Source organism: Piliocolobus tephrosceles, chromosome 17 (genome assembly GCF_002776525.5).
Source record: "Piliocolobus tephrosceles isolate RC106 chromosome 17, ASM277652v3, whole genome shotgun sequence".
NCBI lineage: Eukaryota > Metazoa > Chordata > Mammalia > Primates > Cercopithecidae > Piliocolobus > Piliocolobus tephrosceles.
The window spans coordinates 54,453,639-54,479,683 of NC_045450.1; the positions used below are offsets into that span (position 1 = coordinate 54,453,639).

The 26,045-nt window shown below is 41.1% G+C and overlaps 1 protein-coding gene across 5 annotated transcripts in view; it reads left to right on the top strand.

Annotated features, from left to right (window-relative positions):
- Window positions 1-2,938: 2,938 nt before the first annotated feature.
- The window catches only part of NFAT5 (nuclear factor of activated T cells 5), a 121,949-nt gene continuing 98,842 nt past the window's right edge, over window positions 2,939-26,045 (top strand). For 3 of the 5 annotated variants that reach the window (XM_023210294.3, XM_023210295.2, XM_023210299.2), the window contains exons 1-2: window positions 2,939-3,354; window positions 5,395-5,448. In XM_023210294.3, coding sequence (XP_023066062.1) covers window positions 3,282-3,354; window positions 5,395-5,448 — 127 coding nt within the window. In that variant the 5' untranslated portion in view covers window positions 2,939-3,281. The remainder of the gene's footprint in view (window positions 3,355-5,394; window positions 5,449-26,045) is intronic. The other 2 variants (XM_023210296.2, XM_023210300.2) reach the window with 1 other exon arrangement.

Sequence of the window (26,045 nt, forward strand, 5' to 3'; positions counted from 1 at the left end):
GGTCTCTGTGCTATTGCAAAGTATGGCCAAGAAAACAAGCAATCTAAGCAGTTTTTCAAAGAAAGTGTCTTGGGCCAGGCTCAAAGGCTCATGCCTATAATCTCTGCATTTTGGGAGGCAGAGGAAGGAGGATTGCTTGAAGCCAGGAGTCTAAGACCAGCCTAGGCAATATAGCAAAATCATGTCTCTGCAAAAAAGGAGTTCAAGACTAGCCTGGGTAATATGGTAAAACCATGTCTCTACAAAAATAAAAATAAAAATAAAAAAATAATAAAATGAATTAGCTTAGTGTGGTGGCACGTGCCTGTAGTCCCAGCTACTTGGGAGGCTGAGGTGGAAGGATTACTTTGAGCCTGGGAGGAGTTTTGGTCTGCAGCTGCACTGAGCTATGACGCTGCCACTACACTCCAGCCTGGGCCACAGAACAAGACCCTGTCTCAAAAAACAAAACAAAACAAAACAAAACCAAAAAATGAGAGAAAAGAAAAGAAAAAAAAGAATATAGGCCAGGTGCAGTGGCTCATGCCTGTGATCCCAGCAATTTGGGAGGCCAAGGCGGGTGGATCACCTGAGGTCAGGAGTTCCAGACCAGCCTGACCAACATGGTGAAACCCCATGTCTACTAAAAATACAAAAAATTAGCCAGGCATGGTGGTGGACGCCTATAACCCCAGCTACTCAGGAGGCTGAAGCAGGAGACTCACTTGAACCCGGGAGGCAGGGGTTGCAGTGAGCCGAGATTGCACCACTGCACTCCAGCCTGGACAACAAGAGTGAAACTCTGTCTACAACAAACAAACAAAAGAATATGTCTCTGTAAGAAGACAGGTGCAGGGGGTGGTTGTGGACGCTGATTTTTCAAATACCTATTTAAATATAATCCATGCTTAATACAGGACCTAACGAGGTGAGTGAGGCCTGAGCCCACAGAATCCCTCTCAGGGAATTCACAGTTAAGGTCAAGCCACGCTTTGGTAGGCCTGTCTTCACTTTGCTCTTACCTAATCAGGGGAAATCTGATTAACATACACAACAAAGCCTCAGTGGGGGGAAAAAGGTTCACAAAAGGGCAGAGAAGGATTGAGAGAAAAAAAGGAAGAGGCCTTGCCAGTTCTTGACTAGTTAATTAGGGTCAGAACCATACTGGGGATTTCCTATACCCTAAGTTTGTTAAGTGATTACATCGGTCTGGGGAAATGGGATCTGCTCAGAGTGATTCACTCAGTTTTCTTAGTATCGGGTGGTGAATTGCATGTCTTTTCTGCTACCCTATGTATTGACTAATGGATTGGGGGGTGGTGGTCTCCAAGAACTGTGTTTACTCCAATTCAAAAGCTATAGGATTTCAGTAAGCCTTGGCCTGTTGGAGAATGTGAGGTTTCAATCTTCCTCTCTCAAATGAGTGGGGCTCTTATCAGTTATGAAGGGACTTCCCATGGGACTTGTCACACCACCATACAGCGGAGATGGAAATGTGAGGGTAGTTTCTTGTTCTGCTTTGGCATCTTGGGGTGGCTTTGAAAAGCTTTCTGAACCTCTGACAAAAGAAAAATGTTCACAGGATTGATTACTACACAGAATTCAGTGAAGACAATTGGGCAACCTGAATCAGCTGTTGAGATGGAAAGATAGGTGAGCTCTGATGACACGTTTAAACTCTAGGTCTACAGGTAAAACTTTGTAAAGGGCCCTGCCTCAGCGACCTCTGTACTGGGCCCTCCTTTGCTGAGAGCTTCTTACCCCAACCCTAGCACTCCAGGCCCCGAGAATTGTTCAATCTCATGGGAAAAAGCCTCTATAATATATGTGCGTGTGTATATACACACACGCACATATTACAACAGACGGATTTTCATGATTTGTAACTATCTTTGCAGAAAAAAACAAACCAATTCGAATAGCTTAACCTTGTCCACGTGGCTACTGGCATCAGTATTCCACACAAGATTAAAATTACTTTCCAAGATGTACACCCTGTACTCCAGTTGATATTTCAATAACTCGATTAAAAATTTCCCAGAAGTCTATTAGAATCAGCAAACGCTCTGCGGTGTGGGTGAGGATTTTAAATTTTTGCAACGGAAACTTTTGGCTCCATCAACAGAAGAGCAAGAGCAAAAACTCAATTAAACGCGTTCTTCCTCCATCCTTGCCTAGTCCAAAAGTTAAAACAAAAAGAAGAAAAAAGAAAAACTGTTTGGATGTGTAGCGCTGAGGTTTGCTTTTTACTTTTTATTTTTCCTCTAAAACAGCCAGGTGGATTCACATGATCCAATTTTTTTAATTGTGTTCTACGTCCCACTCCGAATAACCCGGATGCCCCAGCACAATCAGAGAGATCGTTTTCTAAAAAAAATTTCAGTCTCCAAAGGTGGGAGGGGTGTGTTGGGGGAGAAAGTACTTTAATTAAAAATCAATAACTCGAGGTTTTTGGGATACCGTTTGCCATTTCCTAATTAAGAAATGGGTTTGACAGTCCCTTTGTAGACACTGCTATGAAAACCCCAAAGGGTTGGGTGGCTGTCCGGGCGATGACACTCCGGCTCCCTGCGAGACCCCGGGCCAGTCAGGCCCGTCCATAGCCGGCCTCTGGGGTACGTCCCCGGCTCGCGCAGATACCTCGCTTTCCCTGGCTCTGTCTCCTGCGTTCGGTTCGGCGCGGGGCTGGCCGCCTCAGGCTCGCCGCCACCAGGTCTTTGCAAAATACCTTTTCCCTCCCCGGGGCCCCAGCGCGCGGCCACCTCCCAGCCTCCCTCCCACTCTGGCAGCGGGGCCCTTCCCCGGCTCGGGAACAGCAACCCGGGCCGCGGCGGCAGGAAGCAAGGCCCTTGTTGCTGCTGTTCCTTGGCGCGCCTCCCCGCCCTCCGGGGGCCGCTGCGGCTCTTCCGCGCTCCCTGGCGCCCCCCCCTCCGCGCCTGCGCCGTGCCCCACGGGGGGCGGGGCTCAGATTCCTGTCAGCGGCGGCGGCGGTGGCGGCGACCGTCAGTTTTCGCTGAGGAGAAGCACGAAACGGACCCTTTGGCTCTCTCCCTTCCCCTTCCCCGCCCTGAACCCCTCTCCTGGCCACCGAGAATCAGTCCCCGTGGAGTTCACCCTCCACCTCGCCATCGTTTCCTCGGTCCTCGGCCCGGTGAAAGTCACTACCCTCGAGGAGGAGGCAGCTGCAGCCGCCCTCGCCTCGTCGCCCCCGGTTCGGTGCCCGCGGTCCCGGAGAGGAGGTGCCGCCGCCACCGCCGCTCCCCCCCTCCCGCTGCCCTCGGGCCGGGCTGGGTCGAGCTGCGATGCCCTCGGACTTCATCTCATTGCTCAGCGCGGACCTAGACCTGGAATCGCCCAAGTCCCTGTACTCGCGAGGTGAGTCAGGCTGGGGGGTGGGGCGTGGGGGCGGGGAGACAGGGCCAGGGGAGGCGAGGGGTTCCCGTCGGAGCCCGGGGCCGCTGAGCCGCGACCCCGATGGCTTCTCTGGCCGGAGCGGGCAGAGGCCGAAGGGATCGGGGTGACGGTGGAGGGGGCGGGCGGAGCAGTGGCGGCCCCTCCCCCGCGGAGCCGCCGGCCGCTCGGGGCCCAGATTCCGTCGGCCCCCGGGGCTCTGCGGCATCGGTCGCTCCCAGCCGCTCTCAGCCCGTCCGGCCCCGCCAGACTCCGCGAGCCGCCGGCCCCGGCCTCCCGGGCTCGGGGATGGCCCCAGACTGGGCCCCGCTTTGGTGCCACCGCGATCGGGTCGCTGCGTCTTCTCTTACCGGGACCCTCCTCCCCAGCAAAGTTGCCCCCCAGCGGGCGGCGTGGCCTGGAGCCGGTTCTGGGTGCAGGGTCACCATTTTCCTCCCCTTCCAGCTTGTTTGTGCGCCGTCGTTCCACCCCCTCTCCCTCCGGCCTAGTCCACTCCCTCCCCATGTTGGGACAGCCCCCCTCGACCAGGCGTTTTTCCTTTCCTCGTCATCTTCTTGCTGGAAAGGGCCCGAATTTTCTTTTTCTTTTTTTTTCTCATTCCACCTCCGTGGCATTCTAATTACTTCTCCCTTCTCCTTTACAAAGATGGGGGTGCCCTCTCTGGATTGGTTTTATTCCTCTCCTCTCCCAGGAGGACCAGCCCAGGCACAGACGCTGTCCTTTGAGAATTTTCTCTGCTTTTCTGTTCAAAGGCTGGTTGCAGGGAGGGAGCTCAGGACAGAGATTTTTCATTTAAGAACTCTTTTGGCTAAGGCCTGCAGGGGATTCCCAGCATCTGAAATATTAGCACTGGAGCAGATCTCTACTCAGGTGAAATTCCTATACTGGACACCACAAGAATGTGTCAGAACAGGTTCCCTGTGCAAGGGGCATCAAAACCAAAATACTCCCACTGCGCTCTTCACAGCTTTTTAAACCACCGGGAGGGGGCAAAAGACATAACTGGGTTGTTAACTATTCATTTCAGCGTATGAAGAAAAAATATGTAGGTGTTTCTTCTGCTTTTGGTTTGATGTATCCATCCTTTTGCTTATTCCACCCCCTCCAAAAAAGGGACTTCACCTTCATACTAGTGTATCTAAATTGTTGAAGTGAGTCAGAGTGAGATGGTTTACTCTGAAAGGTACTGGACTTTACAGACTGACCATTGATTTTGTACACAGAGCCCTACTTAGTAACTGTAGCCACTGTCTGTTGCTCCAGTGACTTTAGTTGGCAGCCACCATCCTGTAGGATGTTTTCCGGGCAACATTACCTGAAGTACTTTAGAAATATTGTAGTTTTGAATGTCTAAAAAAAAAAGGCATATCAAGAGATGATTCTTAAAGCAGGGCTAATGTGTTAGAATTGAATGCTAAAAATAGTCAAGACATTAACACCGTTTGGGCAGTAATCATCAGATAATTTTCCATGAAACATACTTTATGAAAATCTAAGTTTAGCTTAGAGTCCAATGTAGAGACAATTCAGCCTCTTTTGTGGGGAATATATTCACAAATACGGGCTTTAGCGCTTAAAAATACATTGCAGTTGGCCGGGCGCAGTGGCTCACGCCATATTCCCAGTACTTTGGGATGCTGAGGCAGTTGGATCACCTGAGGTTGGGAGTTCAAGACCAGCCTGACCAACATGGAGAAACCCCATCACTACTAAAAATACAAAATTAGCTGGGCGTGGTGGCGCATGCCTGTAATCCCAGCTACTCGGGAGGCTGAGGCAGGAGAACCGCTTGAACCTGGGAGACGGAGGTTGTGGTGAGCTGAGATCCTGCCATTGCACTCCAGCCTGAGCAACAAGAATGAAACTCCGTCCCCCCCCCCCCAAAATATATATATATATATATATATACACACATATTGCCGTTATATAAGAGATGTATGCTATCCTTGGCATTTTTTTCCTTATTCAGCATAAAAAGTACCTAATGCTTTTTGTGTTTTTCAGATTCTCTGAAGTTACACCCATCACAGAATTTTCATAGAGCTGGACTATTGGAAGGTCAGCAAAGTACCATTTTAAAGCATATTGTGTTAGTATGCAAAGGTTTCTCTGAAATGGAGTTTAAATGGGAAAGTATGAAACTTTGCAAACTCACACAATGTCGTTTTCTCCTAAAGAGTCTGATCCTTCTTTTAGAGCAGCTGAATGTTTCAATGGATTTCGTTGCTGCGTTTGATGTGCTTGTTGGCTATTATATCTGCTTTGAGAAACATTGAAAAAAAATCATTTTAAATTATGTGTTGAGTGTTGTACTTTAGAATTCCAGACCTTCATTTTAGCTTTTTATACACAAAATAGAATGTGAAAAGGCCCAAACATTAACATGAATATAAAAGAGTGACACCAAACACATAATTAGTTTGAAAATTCAGAATTTAGAACATTTATATGCTAAGCATTTCAAAATGATCTGTTAATTATTTATTGCAAAATCATTGATGCCATTATTACTGAATTATACTTAAGGGTAAGGAAAGCCAAGTAATAGCGATTATGATTGAGCTGTGCTTAGAAGAAAGGGTTTTAGAAAGTTCTGGAAATGTTGATAGAGTTTGTAGATTAGTTTAAACAGCTTACACTTACTTTAGACAACTTTTGGCTTTGTGTGTGTGTGTGTTGTAACATTTTAAGACAAAATATTCTGTGTTTTTGTAGATTTTGAAGTGATTTCACATATATAATCTTTAAATCTTTATAATTCTGGAATTGGACAGCAAAGATATTAATTTCCCCATTGTAGAGAAGAGAAACTAAGGCTGAAATTAAGAAACCAAAACATAAAAAAGTAAAAAAAGTCCCACAGTAGAAGAAATAATACTTTCTGTGTTTGAGTTAGTGTTCTTTATCCAGAGCCAAGCAGCCATCGTGAAATATGCATGTAACCAGTAACAAACATTTTATGGTCTACTTTAAAAAGGCCCTAAATATTTAAGTTTGACTTGAGAAGATTTTTGCCTCCCATGGAGGTAGTCTGGGATAGTGGGGGGAGAGTGGGTTTTGTAGTTGAGCTTAAATTTGAATACCAACTTAGCTACTTATTAGTTCTATGACTTTGGGCAAGGGATTTTACCTCTCTAAACTTTAATATTCTTCCTGTTAAAATGTAGCTGTCTCTTAAATTTAGTGAGCCAATGTGTATTAAATTGCCTAGTATAGTGTCTAGCTTAATTAATGTTAGTTTTTTCCTTTAGTATCAGCTAAATTTTTTTAACAGTATAATTTAGAGCATATAAAATGTTCTCAAATGAATAATTGGTTATATTTGTTTTGTACATATAAGCAGCCCATAGATACAAATTAGTATGAAAATCAAATATTTTTAAAACTACAATTTGAAGTGAGAAATTTTTAGCAGTGTTTCTTAGTGAAGCAGATTTCTGGTTTTTATTCATATTCAATTTGTGACCATGTTGTAGAGACGTATTTGTCTGTATAAACCCATCCCATTTCCTGGGCAACAAACCATAGAGTGTCATAATCATAGAGAAGATCAGGGAGGAGAAAGACATGAAAAAAAATGAGTGTTAATTATTTGAGCAAATATTTTTAGTGAGCTGATGGAAATACAATCATTTAGCATGTTTATTTACATGTGTATGCCTAAATACTTTTGTTAATTTTTCATTTTAGTTAAGAGGATTCTCAATTATTTAAAGTAAGGCTACCCTTTTGGAAATTATATATAAAATATGACATGTATAAGTATCAATTATATCATGTCCTTTAAAATTTTTTAAGATAGGGAGTCTTAAAGAAGTTGTTAGCTTCTGTAATGAAGTGTCTAATCTCTGCCACCTTGTTGCTATTTCTTTTTTGTTACTGACATTTTAAAGAATATATGAAGTAGAGAGAATAAAATAATGAACCCCCATATACCCATCACCACAGTTTCACCATTATCAGTCTAATCTTGTTTCTTTTATCCCTTCTTCTCTCCCAAGCTGGATTATTTTAAAACAAATAGCAAGCATCACATCACTTCATATATAAATATTTCTGTATGACAGTGACTTATTTCTTGTATTAATTTTTAATTACTCTATTTTATTCCAAGAAATAGTTTATAAATTATTTCTTGGAATATTCTAGTTTATTTCAGCAAAGTCTCTTGTGACTCTCCTGCCCTCTTTTCAAAATAGAGTACTGCAGGAGGCTACTGCTTCTAGTATATAGTGTATTCTATAACCCATGTTAAAATTGTAGGCCATGCTGCTAGATTTGAGTTCAAATTATTGCTCTGACATTTACTTGTATGGCCTTGGCCTAATAATTTAATCTTTTTTGCTTCAGTTTTCTCATCTTTAAATGGGAGCAATAACAGTGCCTCATCTTAGGTTTTTGTGAAGATTATTTGAGGCAAACTCATGTAAAGCATTTAATTTAGCACATAGTAAGTGCTCAGTAAATGTTAGCTAAAGTTAAAAAATTTTAAACAACTAAATGCTAGCTATAGAGAGTGCTTACTGTGTGCCAAGAAACTTTACAAATAAGAACTCCTGAGGCGGGCAGATCACTTGAGGTCAGGCTAACATGGTGAAACCCCATCTCTACTAAAAATACAAAAAAAAATTAGCCAGGCATGGTGGCACACACCTGTAATACCAACTACTCGGGATGCTGAGGCAGGAGAATCCCTTGAACCTGGGAGGCGGAGGTTGTGGTGAGCCGAGATCACTCCACTGAACTCCAGTCTGGGTGACAGAGTGAGACTCTTGTCTCAAAAAAAAACAAACAACAACAAAAAATAAGAACTCAGTGAATTCTCCTGACTACCTTTTGAGATGGTTATTATTATCCCACTTTAGAGACGAGCAATTGAAGTCATAGGGAGCTTCAGTAACTCACCCAGAATCACAAGCTAGTAAATTGTAGAACCAGGATTCCAACCCACGTAGTCTCACTTTAGCCTAGGCTCTTAACTACTATGCTGTACTACCTACCAATGGTATATACTATCAAGTTCTGTGTAGTAATATTTACGTATGCATGTTTTACATCAGTAGTCTAGATTTTCATCTATTAATAAATAGTATTTAAAAACTCGACCCAGAGTGAGGGGAATTTAAGTAATTGGTGTGATATAATTTTTTTTTTTAATAGAACGTATCTTTTCCAAATTTAATTTTTTTGGGAGGAGAAACAGGTTGGAAAACCTGCATTTGGGTATTATTATTATTTATTTATTTGTTTATTTTTGAGACGGAGTCTTTGCTCTGTTGCCCAGGCTGGAGTGCAGTGGCATGATCTCGGCTTACTGCAAGCTCTGCCTCCTGGGTTCACACCATTCTCCTGTCTCAGCCTCCCGAGTAGCAGGGACTACAGGCAACTGCCACCACATCCGGCTAATTTTTTTTGTATTTTTTAGTAGAGACAGGGTTTCACTGTGTTAGCCAGGATGGTCTCGATCTCTTGACCTCGTGATCCACCCGCCTTGGCCTCCCAGAGTGCTGGGATTACAGGCGTGAGCCACCGCGTCCGGCCTGCACTTGGGTATTATTAAAGTTTAGAAGTAGATTCAAAATGTCTACTATTCGACTGAGTTTGCATTTAACCTTCCTATCAAAACAGTGCTAGTCTTTCTTGCAACCACTTTTTAAATTTAATGTGATAATTGCCTGACAATGGGATAAGGGTCCTGGCTAATTAATTAATGTTATAATACACGGCCATTAAATGATGTTTCTGGTAACCTCATAATTAACATGTGACTCTCTTAATAAAATAAGTAAATAAAAATTATGCTGTTATAATTATATTCAAAGTAACTTGTATTACAAAAATCCTGAACAAAAGTATATACCACAGATTTTTATTTTTCAATTCTATTTTGTATTTTCCTTTTTTAAAGAACATGGTTTATATATATATTTTAAAATAAAATGGTTTGCCATTAGTAAGTTCAAATTCGAAGGCTAGGGTTCCTTTTTGTAGTGCCTGGGAAAAAAATTCAGCTGCAGAGAAAAGGCACCATTTGTTATACATTCTATAATGAAAACTATTCATTTTGACAAATGAAAAACTAAGATAGAAATGAAACTGAATCATTCTAGAAATAGAGAAATATAAGATTATAGAAAAATCATAGATAAAACAGGAAAAATAAGAATATAAGCAAATTGGAAAAATAAATATAAACAATAGATTCAACAATTTTAATGATTTTTAAAAGCATGCATTAAGAAATTATATGATGTATCAAATGAAAGAAATGGTTAAATAAGACCTAAATGCTGATCTGATACAATCTTTGTTATTTATTTATCAGTCTCACTCTGTTGCCAGGCTGGAGTGCAGTGGCGGGATCTCGGCTCACTGCAACCTCCGCTTAGAACTCCCGAGTTTAAGTTATTCTCCTGCCTCAGCCTCCTGAGTAGCTGGGACTACAGAGGCGCGACACCATGCCCAGCTAATTTTTGTATTTTTAGTAGAGACAGGGTTTCACCATGTTGGCCAGGATGGTCTTGATCCCTTGACCTCATGATCCACCCTCCACAGCCTTCCAAAGTGCTAGGATTACAGGCATGTGCCACTGCATCTGGCCACAATCTTTGTTTAAACATTTAAGACCAGAAGATTTTTAAAAGAAAATGTGAAATATGACAATGAGAAAATAAACAATGATTTTTTGTTTACTACTGCTAATCTATTTGATATGGTACCATCCAGAATTATACTTTATAGTGCAAAAATGGAAAATCCTAAACATAGTAGCAATGTTTTATTGACTTTATAGAATATTTCTGATTTATATATCTTCCTAGGGCCCTTGTTATATCATAGTTAGATCATAAATGCCTATGAAGATACCTTTTTGGAAAGGATTTTTTGAAAACATTTAACATGAAAAATAATCTATTGAATTCTTTTCTTGTTTAGTATCTAATAATCTCTATGGATCTATGTCTAGTAAACTAAAAATATTATGAAAGTAATGAAGTTCAAACATGTCAAAAGTCATACCTAGTTCATCCCAGCTTCTTGTCTTTAGATCCATCTCTCTGATTGCTTACCATCTGTTTTTGTGTCCCCTCCTAAACTCTGCTTTCATTATTTTCACTCAATACTAGAATTCTGTTGCTTATTTAAAATAAAAGGATATAAATTCATATCCTTTTTTTTTTTCTGAGGCGGAGTCTCGCTCTGTTGCCTGGACTGGAGTGCAGTAATGTGGTCTTGGCTCACTGCAAGCTCTGTCTCCCAGGTTCATGCCATTCTCCTGCCTCAGCCTCCCGAGTAGCTGGGACTAACGGCGCCTGCCACCACACCTGGCTAATTTTTTGTATTTTAATAGAGATGGGGTTTCACCATGTTAGCCAGGATGGTCTCGATCTCCTGACCTCATGATCTGCCTGCCTCGGGCTCCCAAAGTGCTGGGATTACAGGCGTGAGCCACCACGCCCTGCCATAAATTCATATTCTAATCAGGTGGTTCTTGGACTGCTTTTAATTTACTCTTGACTCTAATTATTCCAGGAGTCCCCTAAAATTTCAAAGTGGTAGTTCAGAAAAACATTTCCTAGTGTAATTAGTATTATGTATAAAAAACAGCCACTTTTTTTTTTTTTTTTTTGAGATAGAGTATCGCTCTTGTTGCCTAGGCTGGAGTGCCGTGGCGCAATCTCAGCTCACCGCAACCTCCGCCTGTGGGTTCAAGTGATTCTCCTGCCTCAGCCTCCTGAGTAGCTGGGATTACAAGCGTGCGCCACCACACCCAGCTAATTTTGTATTTTTATTAGAGATGGGATTTCTCCATGTTGATCAGGCTGATCTCGAACTCCCAACCTCAGGTGATCCACCTGCCTCTGCCCCGCAAAGTGCTGGGATTACAGGTGTGAGCCACTGCGCCCAGCCAAAACAGCCACTTTTATATGAAAAAGTTGACTCCTTAGATTATATTTTATAGTAAGAGTAACAGGTAACTAGAAAAAAATAAAGATCAAATTAATCAGAGAGATCAGTTAGGCCTGATTATTCAGTGGCATAGAATATAGACCTGTTAACTTTAGAGAGGCAAGACATTTTTCAATAGAAATGTTGCTTATTAATTTATATTATTGTCTTTTCTTGCTGTGGCTAATATTTTATTTCAAGTTACACAAAAAAGTTTCCTGTGTCTTCTGTTTGCTTTTGTGTTAATAAAAGTCAAGGTTAAATAAACTAACAGAGTATAAGACCAGTGATAATTATGTACTTGAGTGAAAAGGTAGAGATTTCCCTTATGAGTTAACTACAGATAATGGATCTAGCTTTCAGATATAAATAAACTTGATATAATGAAGTATATATATATTTAATGATTTGTTTTTTTTGTTTTTTTTGTTTTTTTTTTTTTGAGACGGAGTCTCACTCTGCCACCCAGGCTGGAGTGGAGTGGCCGGATCTCAGCTCACTGCCAGCTCCGCCTCCCGGGTTTACGCCATTCTCCTGCCTCAGCCTCCCGAGTAGCTGGGACTACAGGCGCCCGCCACCTCGCCCGGCTAGTTTTTTGTATTTTTTAGTAGAGACGGGGTTTCACAGTGTTAGCCAGGATGGTCTCGATCTGCTGACCTCGTGATCCGCCCGCCTCGGCCTCCCAAAGTGCTGAGATTACAGGCTTGAGCCACCGCGCCCGGCCCATATTTAATGATTTGAACTGAACATTTGTTACATGAGAGTTCAGTTACTTTTATTTGTTCTTAATAGCTTTTGAAAAATATATACTTCTCTCTTTTTTTGAGGGGGTTTTGAAACGGAGTCGTGCTCTGTTGCCCAGGCTGGAGTGCAGTGGCACAATCTTGGCTTACTGCAACCTCTGCCTTCCGGGTTCAAGCAGTTCTCCCACCAGAGGCTCCCAAGTAGCTGGGATTACAGGCGTGCACCACCATGCCTAGCTAATTTTTTGTATTGTTTTAGTAGAGATGGGGTTTAACCCTGTTGGCCAGGATGGTCTCGAACTCCTGACCTTGGGTGATCTGCCTGCCTCAGCCTCCCAAAGTGCTGGGATTACAGGCATGAGCCACCGTGCCTGGCCCATTCTCTTTTTTTAATATTTGTGTGGTATATATGTGATCATCATTATTGCTTCCCACCCATGAATGTTTATCACTTTTTCATCCAGGAAACATTGTGATTAGTCTTTTACTGAATTTGGTATTTAGTTTTGAAGATGAGAGAAGAACAGAAAAGTTTCTAATAGTGAGCTAAGTTGTTGATTATACTTATTTATTTATTTATTTTGAGACGGTGTCTCTCTGTTGCTTAGGCTAGGGTGCAGTGGTGCGATCTCGACTCACTGCAACCTCCGCCTTGCGGGTTCAAGCAATTCTCCTGCCTCAGCCTCCTGAGTAGCTGGACTACAGGCATGCACCACCATGCCCAGTTAATTTTTGTGTTTTTAGTAGAGACGGAGTTTCACCATATTGGTCAGGCTGGTCTGGAACTCCTGACCTCGTGATCCGCCTGCCTCAGCCTCCCAAAGTGCTGGGATTACAGGTGTGAGCCACTATGCCAGGCTGATTATGCTTATCTTTATAAAATTAGTTTTACAGGAGGCTGAGGTGGGAGGATTGTCTGAGCCCAAGAGGTCAAGGCTGCAGTGAGCCTGCAGGACCATGGGATCTTGCCACTGCACTCCAGCCTGAGCAACAGAGCAAGACCCTGTCTTAAAAATAATAAAATAAATAAATAAAGCAAGAGAGGAAAAAAATTTAGTTTTAATTTAAAAAGTCTACTTGAAGCAATCTTTGTAGGACGTGCTAGTCAAAAGAATAAATTCAGTGTTAGTAATAATTTAAAACCTTTTTTGAGCAATTTATATGTCAAGCAGTTTATGTTTAACAGCATTTTACATATATTTTTCACATTTAATTCTTAGAAAAATCCTGCGATGTAGTACCAGTATCCCTATTTCATAAATGAGCAAACTGAGGTATAGAGGGATCCACTAATTTTCCCAAGGGCATGTATCTTGTAGATGAGGCTGGAATTTGAACTTCACCAGTTTTACCCCAGAGTTGTGAGATTATATTGACTGTCTTACAGTCAGTAAGAACATTTGAGGCCAGGCGCGGTGGCTCACGCCTGTAATCCCAGCACTTTGAGAGGCCGAGGCTGGCGGATCACGAGGTCAGGAGATCGAGACCATCCTGGCCAACACGGTGAAACCCCGTCTCTACTAAAAAAATACAAAAAATTAGCCGGGCATGGTGGCGGGCGCCTGTAGTCCCAGCTACTTGAGAGGCTGAGGTAGGAGAATAGCGTGAACCTGGCAGGTGGAGTTTGCAGTGAGCTGAGATCACACCACTGCACTCCAGCCTGGGTGACAGAGTGAGACTCCGTCTCAAAAAAAAAAAAAGGACATTTGAAATTGGCATTTATACTTTGGGTCTTAATAAGATTACACCATTGTTCAGATGGTATAAAAAGAATGCTTTGTGTAGGATTCTTTAGCTAAGCAGCTTCCACAAAGTAATGAGACAAGTTTTATAAGCCACATACAAAAATTCATAAAGAATATGATTATGACCCTTTTGGGGAAGATTTTGACACTCCAAATTAGCAAATCCTCGCCTGACTTTGGTGAGTGTCTTTAACATTTACATGAAGCAGATGGCTGATCAAAACACCTATGTTGGCCTAGCTCAGTGGCTCCCGCCTGTAATCCCAGCACTTTGGAAGGCTGAGGTGAGGGATCACTTGAACTCAGGAGTTTGAGATCAGCCTAGGCAGTGTAGCGAAACCCCCTCTCTACAAAAATTAACCGAGGATGGTGATATGCACCTATTGTCCCAGCTACTTGGGAGGCAGGCTGAGGTGAGAGGATCACATGAGCCCAGGAGGTCGAGAAACACCTCTGAACTGAGAGTCCAGAAGAAAAAAACAAAAACAACCCATACATCTATGCCCAATTAATTTTTTTATTAATTTGTCATCTTATTCTTGAATTGTAAGAGTTCTTTATATATCCTGGATGTAAGTCTTTTATCAGATATTTGATTTGCAAAAATTTTCTCCCATTCTGTGGGTTGGCTTCACATTCTTGGTAGTGTTACTTGATGCACAAATATTTTAATTTTGATAAAAGCCAATTTATTTTTCTTTGTTGCTCATCATGCCCTGGCTGATGATGGGACTCAGAAGTGGAAAGTAGGAGAAGGCTAAGCAGAAGCCACCACCTAAGGAGAATTACTTTAGAAATGAAGGTGCCGTGGGACTCTTGATTTATTTGGCCTCCTGGGTTCACGCTGTTCTCCTGCCTCAACCTCCTGAGCAGCTGGGACTACAGGCGTTTGCCACTACACCCGGCTAATTTTTTGTATTTTTAGTAAAGACAGGGTTTCACCATGCTAGCCAGGATGGTCTTGATTTCCTGACCTTGTGATCCACCCGCCTCGGCCTCCCAAAGTGCTGGGATTACAGGCGTGAGCCCCTGTGCCTGGCCTCTATCTGTCTTTTTAATAAAGCCATCCTAGTGGGTATGAATTGGTATTTCTTGTGATTTTGAGTTAATTTCTCTGATGACTAATGATATTAAGCATCCTTTCATGTGATTACTGGACAGTAGTATTAATATATCTTTGGAGAAATGCCTATTCAAGGCTTTTGTGAACTTTTTATGATAAAAAAAATTAAAAATTATATATTTATCATGTATAACATGTTGTTTTGAAATATGTATACATTGGCTAATTTGAGCTTATTAATATATGCATTAACTTTTTTTGGTGAGACCACTTAAAATCTGTTTTCTTAGTGATTTTCAAGAATGTAATACATTGTTATTAATTTTTCTCGCTTTAAAATTGGGTTATTAGGCCAGGCGGGCGCAGTGGCTCATACCTGTAGTCCCAGCACTTTGCGAAGCTGAGGAGGGCCGATCATTTGAGGTCAGGAGTTCAAGACCAGGCTGGGCAACATGGTGAAACCCCATCTCTACTAAAAATATAAAAATTAGCCGGTGTGGTGGTGCATGCCTGTAATCCCAGCTGCTCAGGAGGCTGAGGCAGGAGGATTGTTTGAACTCAGGAGGGGGAGGTTGCAGTGAGCTGAGATCATGCACCTGTACTACAGCCTGAGTGACAGAGCGAGACTCTGTCTCAAATAAATAAGTAAATAAATAAATAAAATAAAATTGGGTTATTTGTCATCTTATTCTTGAATTGTAAGAGTTCTTTATATATCCTGGATGTAAGTCTTTTATCAGATATTTGATTTGCAAAAGTTTTCTCCCATTCTGTGGGTTGGCTTCACATTCTTGGTAGTGTTACTTGATGCACAAATATTTTAATTTTGATAAAAGCCAATTTATTTTTCTTTGTTGCTCATGCTTTGGTGTCATATTTTAACAACTGTTGTGTAGCCCAGGGTCACAGAGGTATACCTATGTTTTTTTCTAAGAACTTTATAATCTTCACTCTTACATTTAGGTCTTTGCTCCATTTTGAGTTAATTTTGTATATCGTGTGAGGTAACAGCCTAACAGCTTCATTGTTTTGCATGTGCATATCTAGTTGCCCAAGCACTATTTGTTGAAAAGACTTGTTTCCCCATTGAATGGTCTTGGCACTCTTGTCAAAAATTAATTGGGCATAGATGTATGGGTTGTTTTTGTTTTTTTCTTCTGGACTCTCAGTTCTATTCCATTTTGCTATATGTCTATCCTGTGTCAATACCATATTGTCTTAATTACTGTAGCTTTGTAGAAGTTTTGAAATTAGGAAGTGTGAACCTTCCAACTTTTTTTTTTATAGGATTGTTTTGGCTATTTAATGTCCCTTGAATTCTTATATAAATTTTAGGAACAACTTCTCAATTTCTGCAAAGAAGTCAGCTGTGATTTTAATAAGAATTATGTTGAATCTGTAGGCTAATCTGAGGAGTATTACCGTCTTAATACTAAATATTTTTGTCCATGAACATGGGATGTCTTTTTATGTTTTTTTTAGATCTTTATTTCAACAATTCTTTAAAAAGTTTATTTATAAGTATTCTATTTGTTTTTAATCATTGTTTTTTAAGTGTTAATAAAATTATGGACATGATTTGAAGAAAGGTTTGTCAAAATTTAGGAAAGCCTTTGTGTTTATAATTTTCTTTTTTTAAGGGATGGGGTCTCATTCTGTCATCCTGGCTGCTGGAGTGTGGTGGCATGAGCATGAATCACTGCAGTCTTGAACTCATGGGCTAAAGCAATCCTCCTGCCTCAGCCTCCTGAGTAGCTGGGACTACTCAGTGTTTACAGGTGCATAACACCATGCCCAGCTAATTTAAAAAGAAAAAAAAAACATTGTAGGGATGGGTTCTTGCTCTGTTGCCCAGGCTGATCTTGAACTCTTGGCCTCAAGTGATCCTCTCATCTCATTCTTCCAAAGTACTGGGAATACAGGCATGAGCCTCCAGGCCTAGCTGAGCTTTTGTATTTAAACACAAGATTATGCATGTGTTAAGGGAAATAAACTTAGCTTATGATAAAATCTGTAAAATACTAGAATCAGTCATAGAAGTAAAGCTACAGTAAACCGTAAAGAACATCTAGTGAAGTTCAGTTTTGCTTAGATATTTATAGTGGATGGTAAGCTTCTTAAGGGCATTGACTATATGTTGCATTTTTGTAACACCTGGCACAAGTGCTTTGTATTTGAAAGGTTCTTGATATTTGTTGAATGAATGAGTAAATGAATGAATCCTACATCCAGAAAAGAAGGAAGGAAGGGTTTTGGAAGTTTGAGGATTGTGCTCTAGTTATATGCAACCATGTAGCAGGTTTCAGTTGGAATAATAATAATTGCATTAAAATAACTACAAATGGGGAACTAGGCCTTTAAAGAGTTGGGGCCGGGGTGGTGGCTAACACCTGTAATCCTAGCACTTTGGGAGGCTGAGGTGAGTGGATCACTTGAGGTCAGCAGCATAAGACCAACATGATGAAACCTCATCTCTACTAAAAATACAAAAAAGTTAGCTGGGTGTGGTGGTGTGTGCCTGTAATCCCAGCTATTCGGGAGGTTGAGGCAGGAGAATCGCTTGAACCCTGGAGGGGGAGGTTGCAGCCAACCGAGATCATGCCACTGTACTTCAGCCTGGGAGATACAGCAAGACTCTCTCTCAAAAAAAAAAAAAAAAAAACAGAATTGGAACTATTTAATCTGTAAAGACAAGAATTTAGATAAATAAGATGAAAATTGTGTGTTTGTTCTGTGTCTCTCTCTTTTTTTTTTTTTTTGACAGAGTGTCACTCTGTCATCTGGAGTGCGGTGGAGTGAGTGGGGTGCAGTGGTGCCATCTCGGCTTACTGCAGCCTCCGCCTCCCAGGTTCAAATGATTCTCCTGCCTCAGCCTCCTGAGCAGCTGGGACTACAGGCACATGGCACCACACCTGGCTACTTTTTTGAATTTTTAGTAGAGACAGCGTTTCACCATGTTGGCCAGGCTGGAATTGAATTCCTGACCTCAAGTAATCCGCCTGCCTCAGCCTCCCAAAGTGCTGGGGTTACAGGTACCCGACACTTGAAAATTGAGGTGGATTTGTTCTCCAAATCCAGAATACTCGAATCAGAAAGTTCTCTTGGAGCTTGAAAGAGGCAGCTTTAGGGCAAAATGTGTAACTATGTAATACAGTGAGCTAAAGTTCTCGTAGGGAACTTTATATCTCTGATATGTTACAGATTGAAATAACAGACTCTAGAATGGTTAAATTAAGAGATAATAGGACTGTCATGAATAATTGCAAATGCTAGAAATATGACCTTAGTCTTATGACATAGAAAACACCTGGTGTCTTTATCCTACATGAGAAAACATAATTTTTCCCAGCAGGACTTTCTCCCCTTTCTCTATGTTTGGGAGGATTATTTTTGCAGGTGGGAGTTCATTAAAAATCGTCTTCAAAAGCCTGTGCCCCACAGAACAGAATGTAACAAGTTAACATGAGGTGATTGTAGAATTTCAAATAGGCCGGGCGGGATGGCTCACACCTGTAATCCCAGCTCTTTGGGAGGCTGAGGTGGACAGATCATGGGAGGCCAGGAGTTGGAGACCAGCCTGGCCAGCATGGCAAAAAGTCATCTCTACTAAAAATACAAAAATTAGTCAGGCATGTTTTGGCCCATGCCTGTAATCCCAGCACTTTGGGAGGCCAACACAGGATAATTGTTTGAGCCCAGAAGTTCGAGACCAGTCTGGGCAATATAGTGAGACCCCAACTCTACAAAAAATAAAACAATTAGCTGGGCATGGTGGCATGTGCCTGTAGTCCCAATTACTCGAGGCTCAGGTGGAAGGATCCCCTGAGGCCAGGATGTCGAGGCTGAATGAGCTATGATTGTACTACTGCACTCCAGCCTGGGTGACAGAGTAAGACCCTGTCTCAAAAATAAAATTTATTTTGGTGATGGATGCACAACTGTGACTCTGCTGAAAGCCATTGAATTGTGTGCTTTAAGTAGGTAAATTGTATGGATATGTGAATTATATTTCAATAAAATATGTGTGTATATATATATATACACACATATATATTCACACACATAAATGTACTGGAAGAGTTTAAACAGATGGCAAGTGTTGTCAAAACAGAATATAATTTATGTTTTTCTTTATGTTTTATTTTTTGAGATGGAGTCTTGCTCTGTTGCCAGGCTGGAGTACAGTGGCGTGATCTCAGTTCACTGCAACTTCCACCTCCCGGGTTCAAGCGATTCTCCTGCCTCAGCCTCCCGAGTAGCTGGGACTACAGGCAGATGCCACCACGCCCAGCTAATTTTTTTTTTTTTTTTTTTGTATTTTTAGTAGAGATGGGGTTTCACCATGTTGGCCAGGATGGTCTTGATCCCCTGACCTCATGATCCACCTGCCTTTGGCCTCCCAAAGTTCTGGGATTACTGGCGTGGGCCATCGCGCCCAGCCCAATTTTTTTTTTTTTGATTGTGTGGGGCTGTCTCATAAAAGTAGCTTTGTTCATGCATTGCTGGTGGGAATGTAAAATGGTGCAGCTGTTGTGAAAAACAGGTGGTTCCCCCAAAAAAAGTTAAACGTAGAATTATATGATCCAGCAATTCCACTCATAGGTATACACCCCAAAGAACTGAAAGCAGGGACTCAAACAGATACTTGTGCACTAATGTTCCTAGCAGCATTGTTTATAATAGCCAAAAGATGGAAACAACCCAGGTGTCTATCAACAGATGAATGGATAAATTCCAAAATGTGGTATATAAGTACAAGGGAATGTTATTCACCCTTAAAAGAGAATGAAATTCTGTTACATGCCACAGTGTGAATGACCCTTGAAAACATATGCAAAGTGAAATAAGCCAGACAGAAAAGGACAAATATTGTATGATTCCATTTACACCAGGTAACTAGATACATGAACTACTTAGAATAGGCAGAGAAAGAAAGTAGAATATTGATTACCAGGAGCTGAGGGTAGGGGAGGAATAGGAAGCTATAGTTAAATGGGTACAGAGTTTGTTTGGAGTAATGAAAAAGTTCTGGAAATGAATAATGGTAATGGTTGCACAATGTCATGCATAGATTTAATGCCACTGAATTGTGCACTTAAAAATAGTTAAAATGGTAAATTTTATGTATAATTTACTGCAATTAAAAAATGCGTTCAAAAAACTAGAAATTTTTAAGAGTAAGATTCACTACTTTTTTTTGTAGAGTTAGTGAGACGTAATTGTGTGGTGGTATGTGGAAAGGAGAATATTTTCATTTTTGCATTTAAAAGAATATAGCGTTTTAGTTGTCTGTCATTTATGGTTTTCTTCCTTCTGTTTTCAGAGAGTGTGAGTTTCTGTTACTTTCTATGTGGGACCCAGAATCTTTAGCTTTAGATATAAATGAGATGACCTAAATACCACTGACTCTATTACATCTTTGATCATCAAAAACTAGATTTTGATAAGCCAGACTAGACTACAGATGACTTTGTGAAAAATTCATGAGGCATAGACATATTAATCTTATTTAGACTGGATTTTTTTTTTTTTTTAGGCGGAGTCTCACTCTGTTGCCCAGACTGGAATGCAGTGGTGTGATCTTGGCTCACTGTAACCTCCACCTCCCAGTTTCAAGCAATTCTCCTGCCTTAGCCTCCTGAGTAGCTGGGATTACAGGTGTCCACCATCACACCTAGCTAATTTTTGTATTTTTAGTAGAGACAAGGTTTTGCCATGTTGGCCAGGCTGGTCTTGAACTCCTGACCTCACGGTCTGCCTGCCTCAGCCTCCCAAAGTGCTGAGATTACAGGCGTGAGCCACCATGCCCCGCCTCGATTGGAAAGTTTTTTGACTTTTAATATGCTTGGTTGATTGATTTTGTTGCTTTCTGGAAAGCAAATGTTTGTATTTCATAGTAGCAATAGGATTGCAGTTTTCTAATAAATGTCACAGAATTATGGCGGTGAGCCAGGAAGAAGAAAAGCTGTATTAGTGAAGTAAGACATACTTCTATAGCTATGGAAACTGTAAACCCTACTAAGTCTCATAAAGATACTCTCTTTGTATTTGTATTATTAATTAGACATTGATAGGGGTTCATAAGGACCCTAGATACAACTGCTAGATTAACTCTAGGTGGGATTGTATTCATCAAAAGGCCTGGTTAAAAGGCACTGTTAGGTAGTGTAGTTTTTGTTTTGTGTGAACATTAAAGTGCTTTTCTTTTTCTTTCTTTCTTTCTTTCTCTTTCTTTCTTTCTTTCTTTTTTTTCTTTCTTTTCTTTCTCTTCTTTCTTTTCTTTCTTTTCTCTTTCTTTTTTTTTTTTTTGAGACACAGTCTCGCTGTGTAGCCCAGGCTAGAGTGCAGTGGCGTGATCTTGGCTCACTGCAACCTCTGCCTCCAGGTTCAAGTGATTCTTCTGCCTCAGCCTCCTGAGTAGCTGAAATTACCACCTGGCTAATTTTTTGTGTTTTTTAGTAGAGACGGAGTTTCACCATGTTGACCAGGCTGGTCTTGAACTCCCAACCCTCAGGTAATCCGCCCACCTCGGCCTCCCAGAGTGCTAGGATTACAGGCGTGAGCCACCCCGCCCGGCCTATTTTTCTTCAATTTCACTTCTTTTTTTTGAAATGGAGTCTCGCTCTGTCGCCCAGGCTGTAGTGCAGTGGTGTGACCTCTGCTCGGTGTAACCTCCACTCCGCTGTGTTCAATCAGTTCTCCTGCCTCACCACCTGAGTAGCTGGGATTATAGGCGCTGCCACTATGCTGGGCTAATTCTTGTATTTTTAGTAGAGATGGGGTTTTGCCATGTTGGCCAGGCTGGTCTTGAACTCCTGACCTCAAGTGATCTGCCCACCTCGGGCTTCTAAAGTGTTGGGATTACAGGTGTGAGCCACTGTGCCCACCCTAATTTCATTTCTTATGATCCTCAACTACTAAAGCATTTTCTGTTTGAAAGAATAATACTAGATTATTGCCACAGCTGACAATTTATTTGAGAATAAATGAGAGAATAGGAATATGACTCTGTTTATTAAAGTTAATCTTAACCAGTACGTTTGTTTACTGGTAAAATGCATGTTAGCTGTGCACAGATAGATTTTATGAATAAATTATTTTAGGTATAAAGTAGGCACTTTGGTATAGTGCTTTCTTTTTTTTTTTTTTTTTTGAGACGCAGTCTCATTCTATTGCCCACGCTGGAGTGCAGTGGCACGATTCCGGCTTACTGCAACCCCTACCTCCCAGGTTCAAGCGATTCTCCTGCCTCAGCCCCATGAGTAGCTGGAATTACAGGTGCACACCACTACACCTGGCCCATTTTTGTGTTTTTAGTAAACACTGGTTTCACCATGTTGGCCAGGCTGGTCTCCAACTACTGACCTCGTGAACCACCTGCCCCAGCTTCCCAAAGTACTGGAATTCCAGGTGTGAGCCACTGTACCTGGTCACGTGATTAGTGCTTTCACCAAGTAATAATTTCCTGATAGATAACCTGACTAGCATATTAGCTTAATATCTTTTCTAATTATAAAAACTAACTAACTCCTGAGAATACATAAGGTCTGTAATCAGGATTGCCTATATTTGGTGAAATTAATGGGCTGTTGGGGTGCCAAGCTTCAAAAGAGAGATGATTGCTAATCCTAAAAATATAAAGGTAACTTACAGCCAGAAAGATAGCTACTGAGTAATTATGTTCTCACCACACTTATTTACCTGTGTGTAAATTTAAAAGTGCATTTCCCCTCAAATTTAGGTATGTCTTGTTCTGTTATTTTTCTCACTAGAAAGTACTTCTTCAAATTGCTAGGCTACTTACCAGAATCATCAACTACTAACTAGCAAAGAAACAAAGTGTGTTTTGGAATCTCCCATATCAAATATATTTAGAAGTGAAATGTAGCAATCATTTATTGTATGACTGAAATGAAACAGAAAAAGTGGACTATGAGAGGTGGACTCTTTTGAAAGAATCATGTTAGGTTGGAACCTATAATATTCCCTGGAAGAGAAAACCCATCCATGTTGAAATGCCAGATTAGAGGGAAGTTTATGAAGAAAAGACCATGTAGAATGATTTGAATATTCACCACTGTCTAGTTTTGGAGCAAAGATAGACCAGGGCATTACATTCAGGGTCCTTCTTGGTGTTGGACCCTCCCCTTTTCCTACTTCTTTTTTTTTTTTTTTTTTGAAAGGAGTTTCATTGTTACTGCCCAGGCTGGAGTACAATGGCACAATCTCAGCTCACCACAACCTCTGCCTCCTGGGTTCAAGTGATTCTCCTGCCTCAGCCTCCCGAGTAGCTGGGATTACAGGCATGCGCCACCACGCCCGGCTAATTTTGTATTTTTGGTAGAGACAGGGTTTCTCCATGTTGGTCAGGCTGGTCTTGAACTCCCAACCTCAGGTGACCCACCCGCCGTGGCCTCCCAAAGTGCTGGGATTACAGGCGTGAGCCACCATGCCTAGCCTCCTACTTCTTTTTTAGTAGCTCGTTGTTTGTCTAACTTGTCTATCAATTGGATATTTCAGAGATCACGGATTTTAGTAAACATAGCTCTTTGTAACAGAATTGGATGGTGTGTCCTATGAGAAAAATACCGTTTTAGCAATCCAAATGTGGATGTGCTATATATAAGACAGATAATCTTTAAATGACAATAAAACCTCAACTCAGAAACTCAAAGGATAAAATTTGATGAAAATAAGAGGGCAAAAAAAAAAAAATTTAGCGGTGAAAACAACTGGGAATAGAGTAGAAAGCAATAGCCCTAAGTTTTGTATTTGACTAAGGTTGAATAGAAACTTCAGGTTGCAGTGTCTACCTCAGGGTGACTCTTGAATTCTCAACCGAGGAATTTAATAAAAGAGAAATTCTCATTTTTTTGCTAGGCAACAGGAAGTTATTTTTCTTGAAATATAAGTTATTTATAATTTCGTTTCTCATTATTCCTTCTCTGTATCTTTTTTTCTTTCATCATAGATGACTCATTGACACCTCAGGCATCCAAACAGTTCCTTAAGCTGGGCACAGTGGCTGACACCTGTAATCCTAGCACTTTGGGAGGCCAAGGTGGGAGGATTGCTTGAGTCCAGGAGTTTGAGACCAGTTTGGGCAACATAGCAAGACCAACTCCCCCTCCCCAACTGTCTCTACAAAAACTTAAAAAAAAACTAGTCCAAGTCTGGTGGCACATGCCTGTAGACTTAGCTACTTAGGAGACTGATAAAGGAGAATTGCATGACCCCAGGAGTTCAAGGTTACAGTGAACTATGATCGCACTGCACTCCAGTTTGGGCGACAGAGTGAGACCCTGTCTCAAATAATAAAAATTAATAAATAAAAAGCTCTCCATTTTGGCACTTGTACGTTGTCTGAGTACAGACGTTAATGAGTCCTGAGTACCAAGTGACTAAAAACTCTAATATTGTAAATGGATTGGTAAATTGACAAATCTCGTTTTAGACAATTTTGCTATGGTATGCAACAAAGTAGTTTCCAAATAATTTCAGGTTAGGATATTTAAAATGCTATTTAAAAAACTGTATTAGTCAAAGTTCAGGATTTTTTGCGTAAAGGTGATTTAAAGTATAAGGCAATTCTAGTTCTTCTTTGTATTTGTATTGTTAAAATAAGACTCAGTTGAATTCAGTTTGTAAATACTGGAAAATTGTTATTCATAGCTACTTTGTCTCAGACGAGATGATTATAAGGAGAAAATTAATTCTGAAGTGGTTTAAACCAAATCATATTTTAAATGTAGTGTTATATAGATTTCAGGTTGTGTTCTATATCTTTTTTGGCTTTCCCCTCCCTCAGCCTAACAGTTTAGTTGTTCAGGATAGGGAGATTTGTCCCATGTAATTATTTTTCAGTTTTGCTGAACATATTTTTTAAATGGCTACCTTTCTTGGGTACAGTGTCGTGGGATTGCCCGCCCCATCTGGGGTAGAGTGTTGCAGGATTAGAGACAAAGGGGAATCTTTCAGGTCTTCTAACTCAAATCACTAGAAATTTAGGCACGATCTGGACCTTAATGTGTGAGAGGCTGTATCATTTTATTTCCCAAATTGTATTTTCTTTTTTCTTGAGACTGAGTCTCACTCTGTTGCCCAGGCTGGAGTGCAGCGGCCTAATCTCGGCTCACTGCAACCTTCGTCTCCTGGGTTCAAGCGATTCTCCTGCCTCAGCCTCCCTAGTAGCTGAGATTACAGTGCATGCCACCATGCCTGGCTAATTTTTGTATTTTTAATAGAGACGGGGTCTTGCCGTGTTGACCAGGCTGGTTGCAAACTCCTGACCTCAGGTGATATGCCTGCTTTGGCTTCCCAAAGTGCTGGGATTACAGGCATGAGCCACTGTGCCTGGCCACAAATTATATTTTCTCTAACTTCTAGTTGATATGAAAAAATTGTTAAAGAGTCTCCCCCTCCCCCCCAGTTTTCTTACTCTGAGGATGAAGATGAAGGGGAAAGCTTTAGATAGTTGGTTTTTCAGGCTGGCTACCATGGAAAAATTATTTGCTGTTTTATGAAATATGTAATTCAGTTAAGTTGGAGGAGCTGTTTAGTATGGGGAAAAGTATAGAATTTCTAGTCAGGAAACATAATCAAATATCTGTTTTAAACTTTGCTAGTTTTATTTCTTTTCCTCTTTTTATCCTCATTTCCTTTTTATCTAGCAAAGTTATCGTGAAGCTTCTATGAACAATTTTTTACATTATGCTAGTGCCTTTAAACATTGTTTGATTATGAATCTCTAACTTGCTCTGAATATTTTGAGAAAAAAGTTGAATCTTTGAAGGAAAAAGTTGTTTTTTCAGGATAAGCAAATCTTTTTGGGTGTTCAAGATGTTTTTTAACAAAAAATTTTTCAAAAATTGAAAGTTGGCTTGGCACAATAGCTCACACCTGTAATTTCAGCACTTTATGGGGCCAAGGCAGATGACTTAAGACCAGGAGTTCAAGACCAGAGTGGGCAACATAGCAAGACCCCTTCCTACACAGCCCAGGAGTTTGAGGCTGCAGTGAGCTGCTATTGTGCCACTGCATTTCAGCCTGGGTGACAGAATGAGACCCTGTCTTGATTAAAAAAAAAAATCACAAAAATTTTTTCCAAAGCTATAAAAACTTTAAGCTGTATTGTTTCTCTTTTTCCATGATATT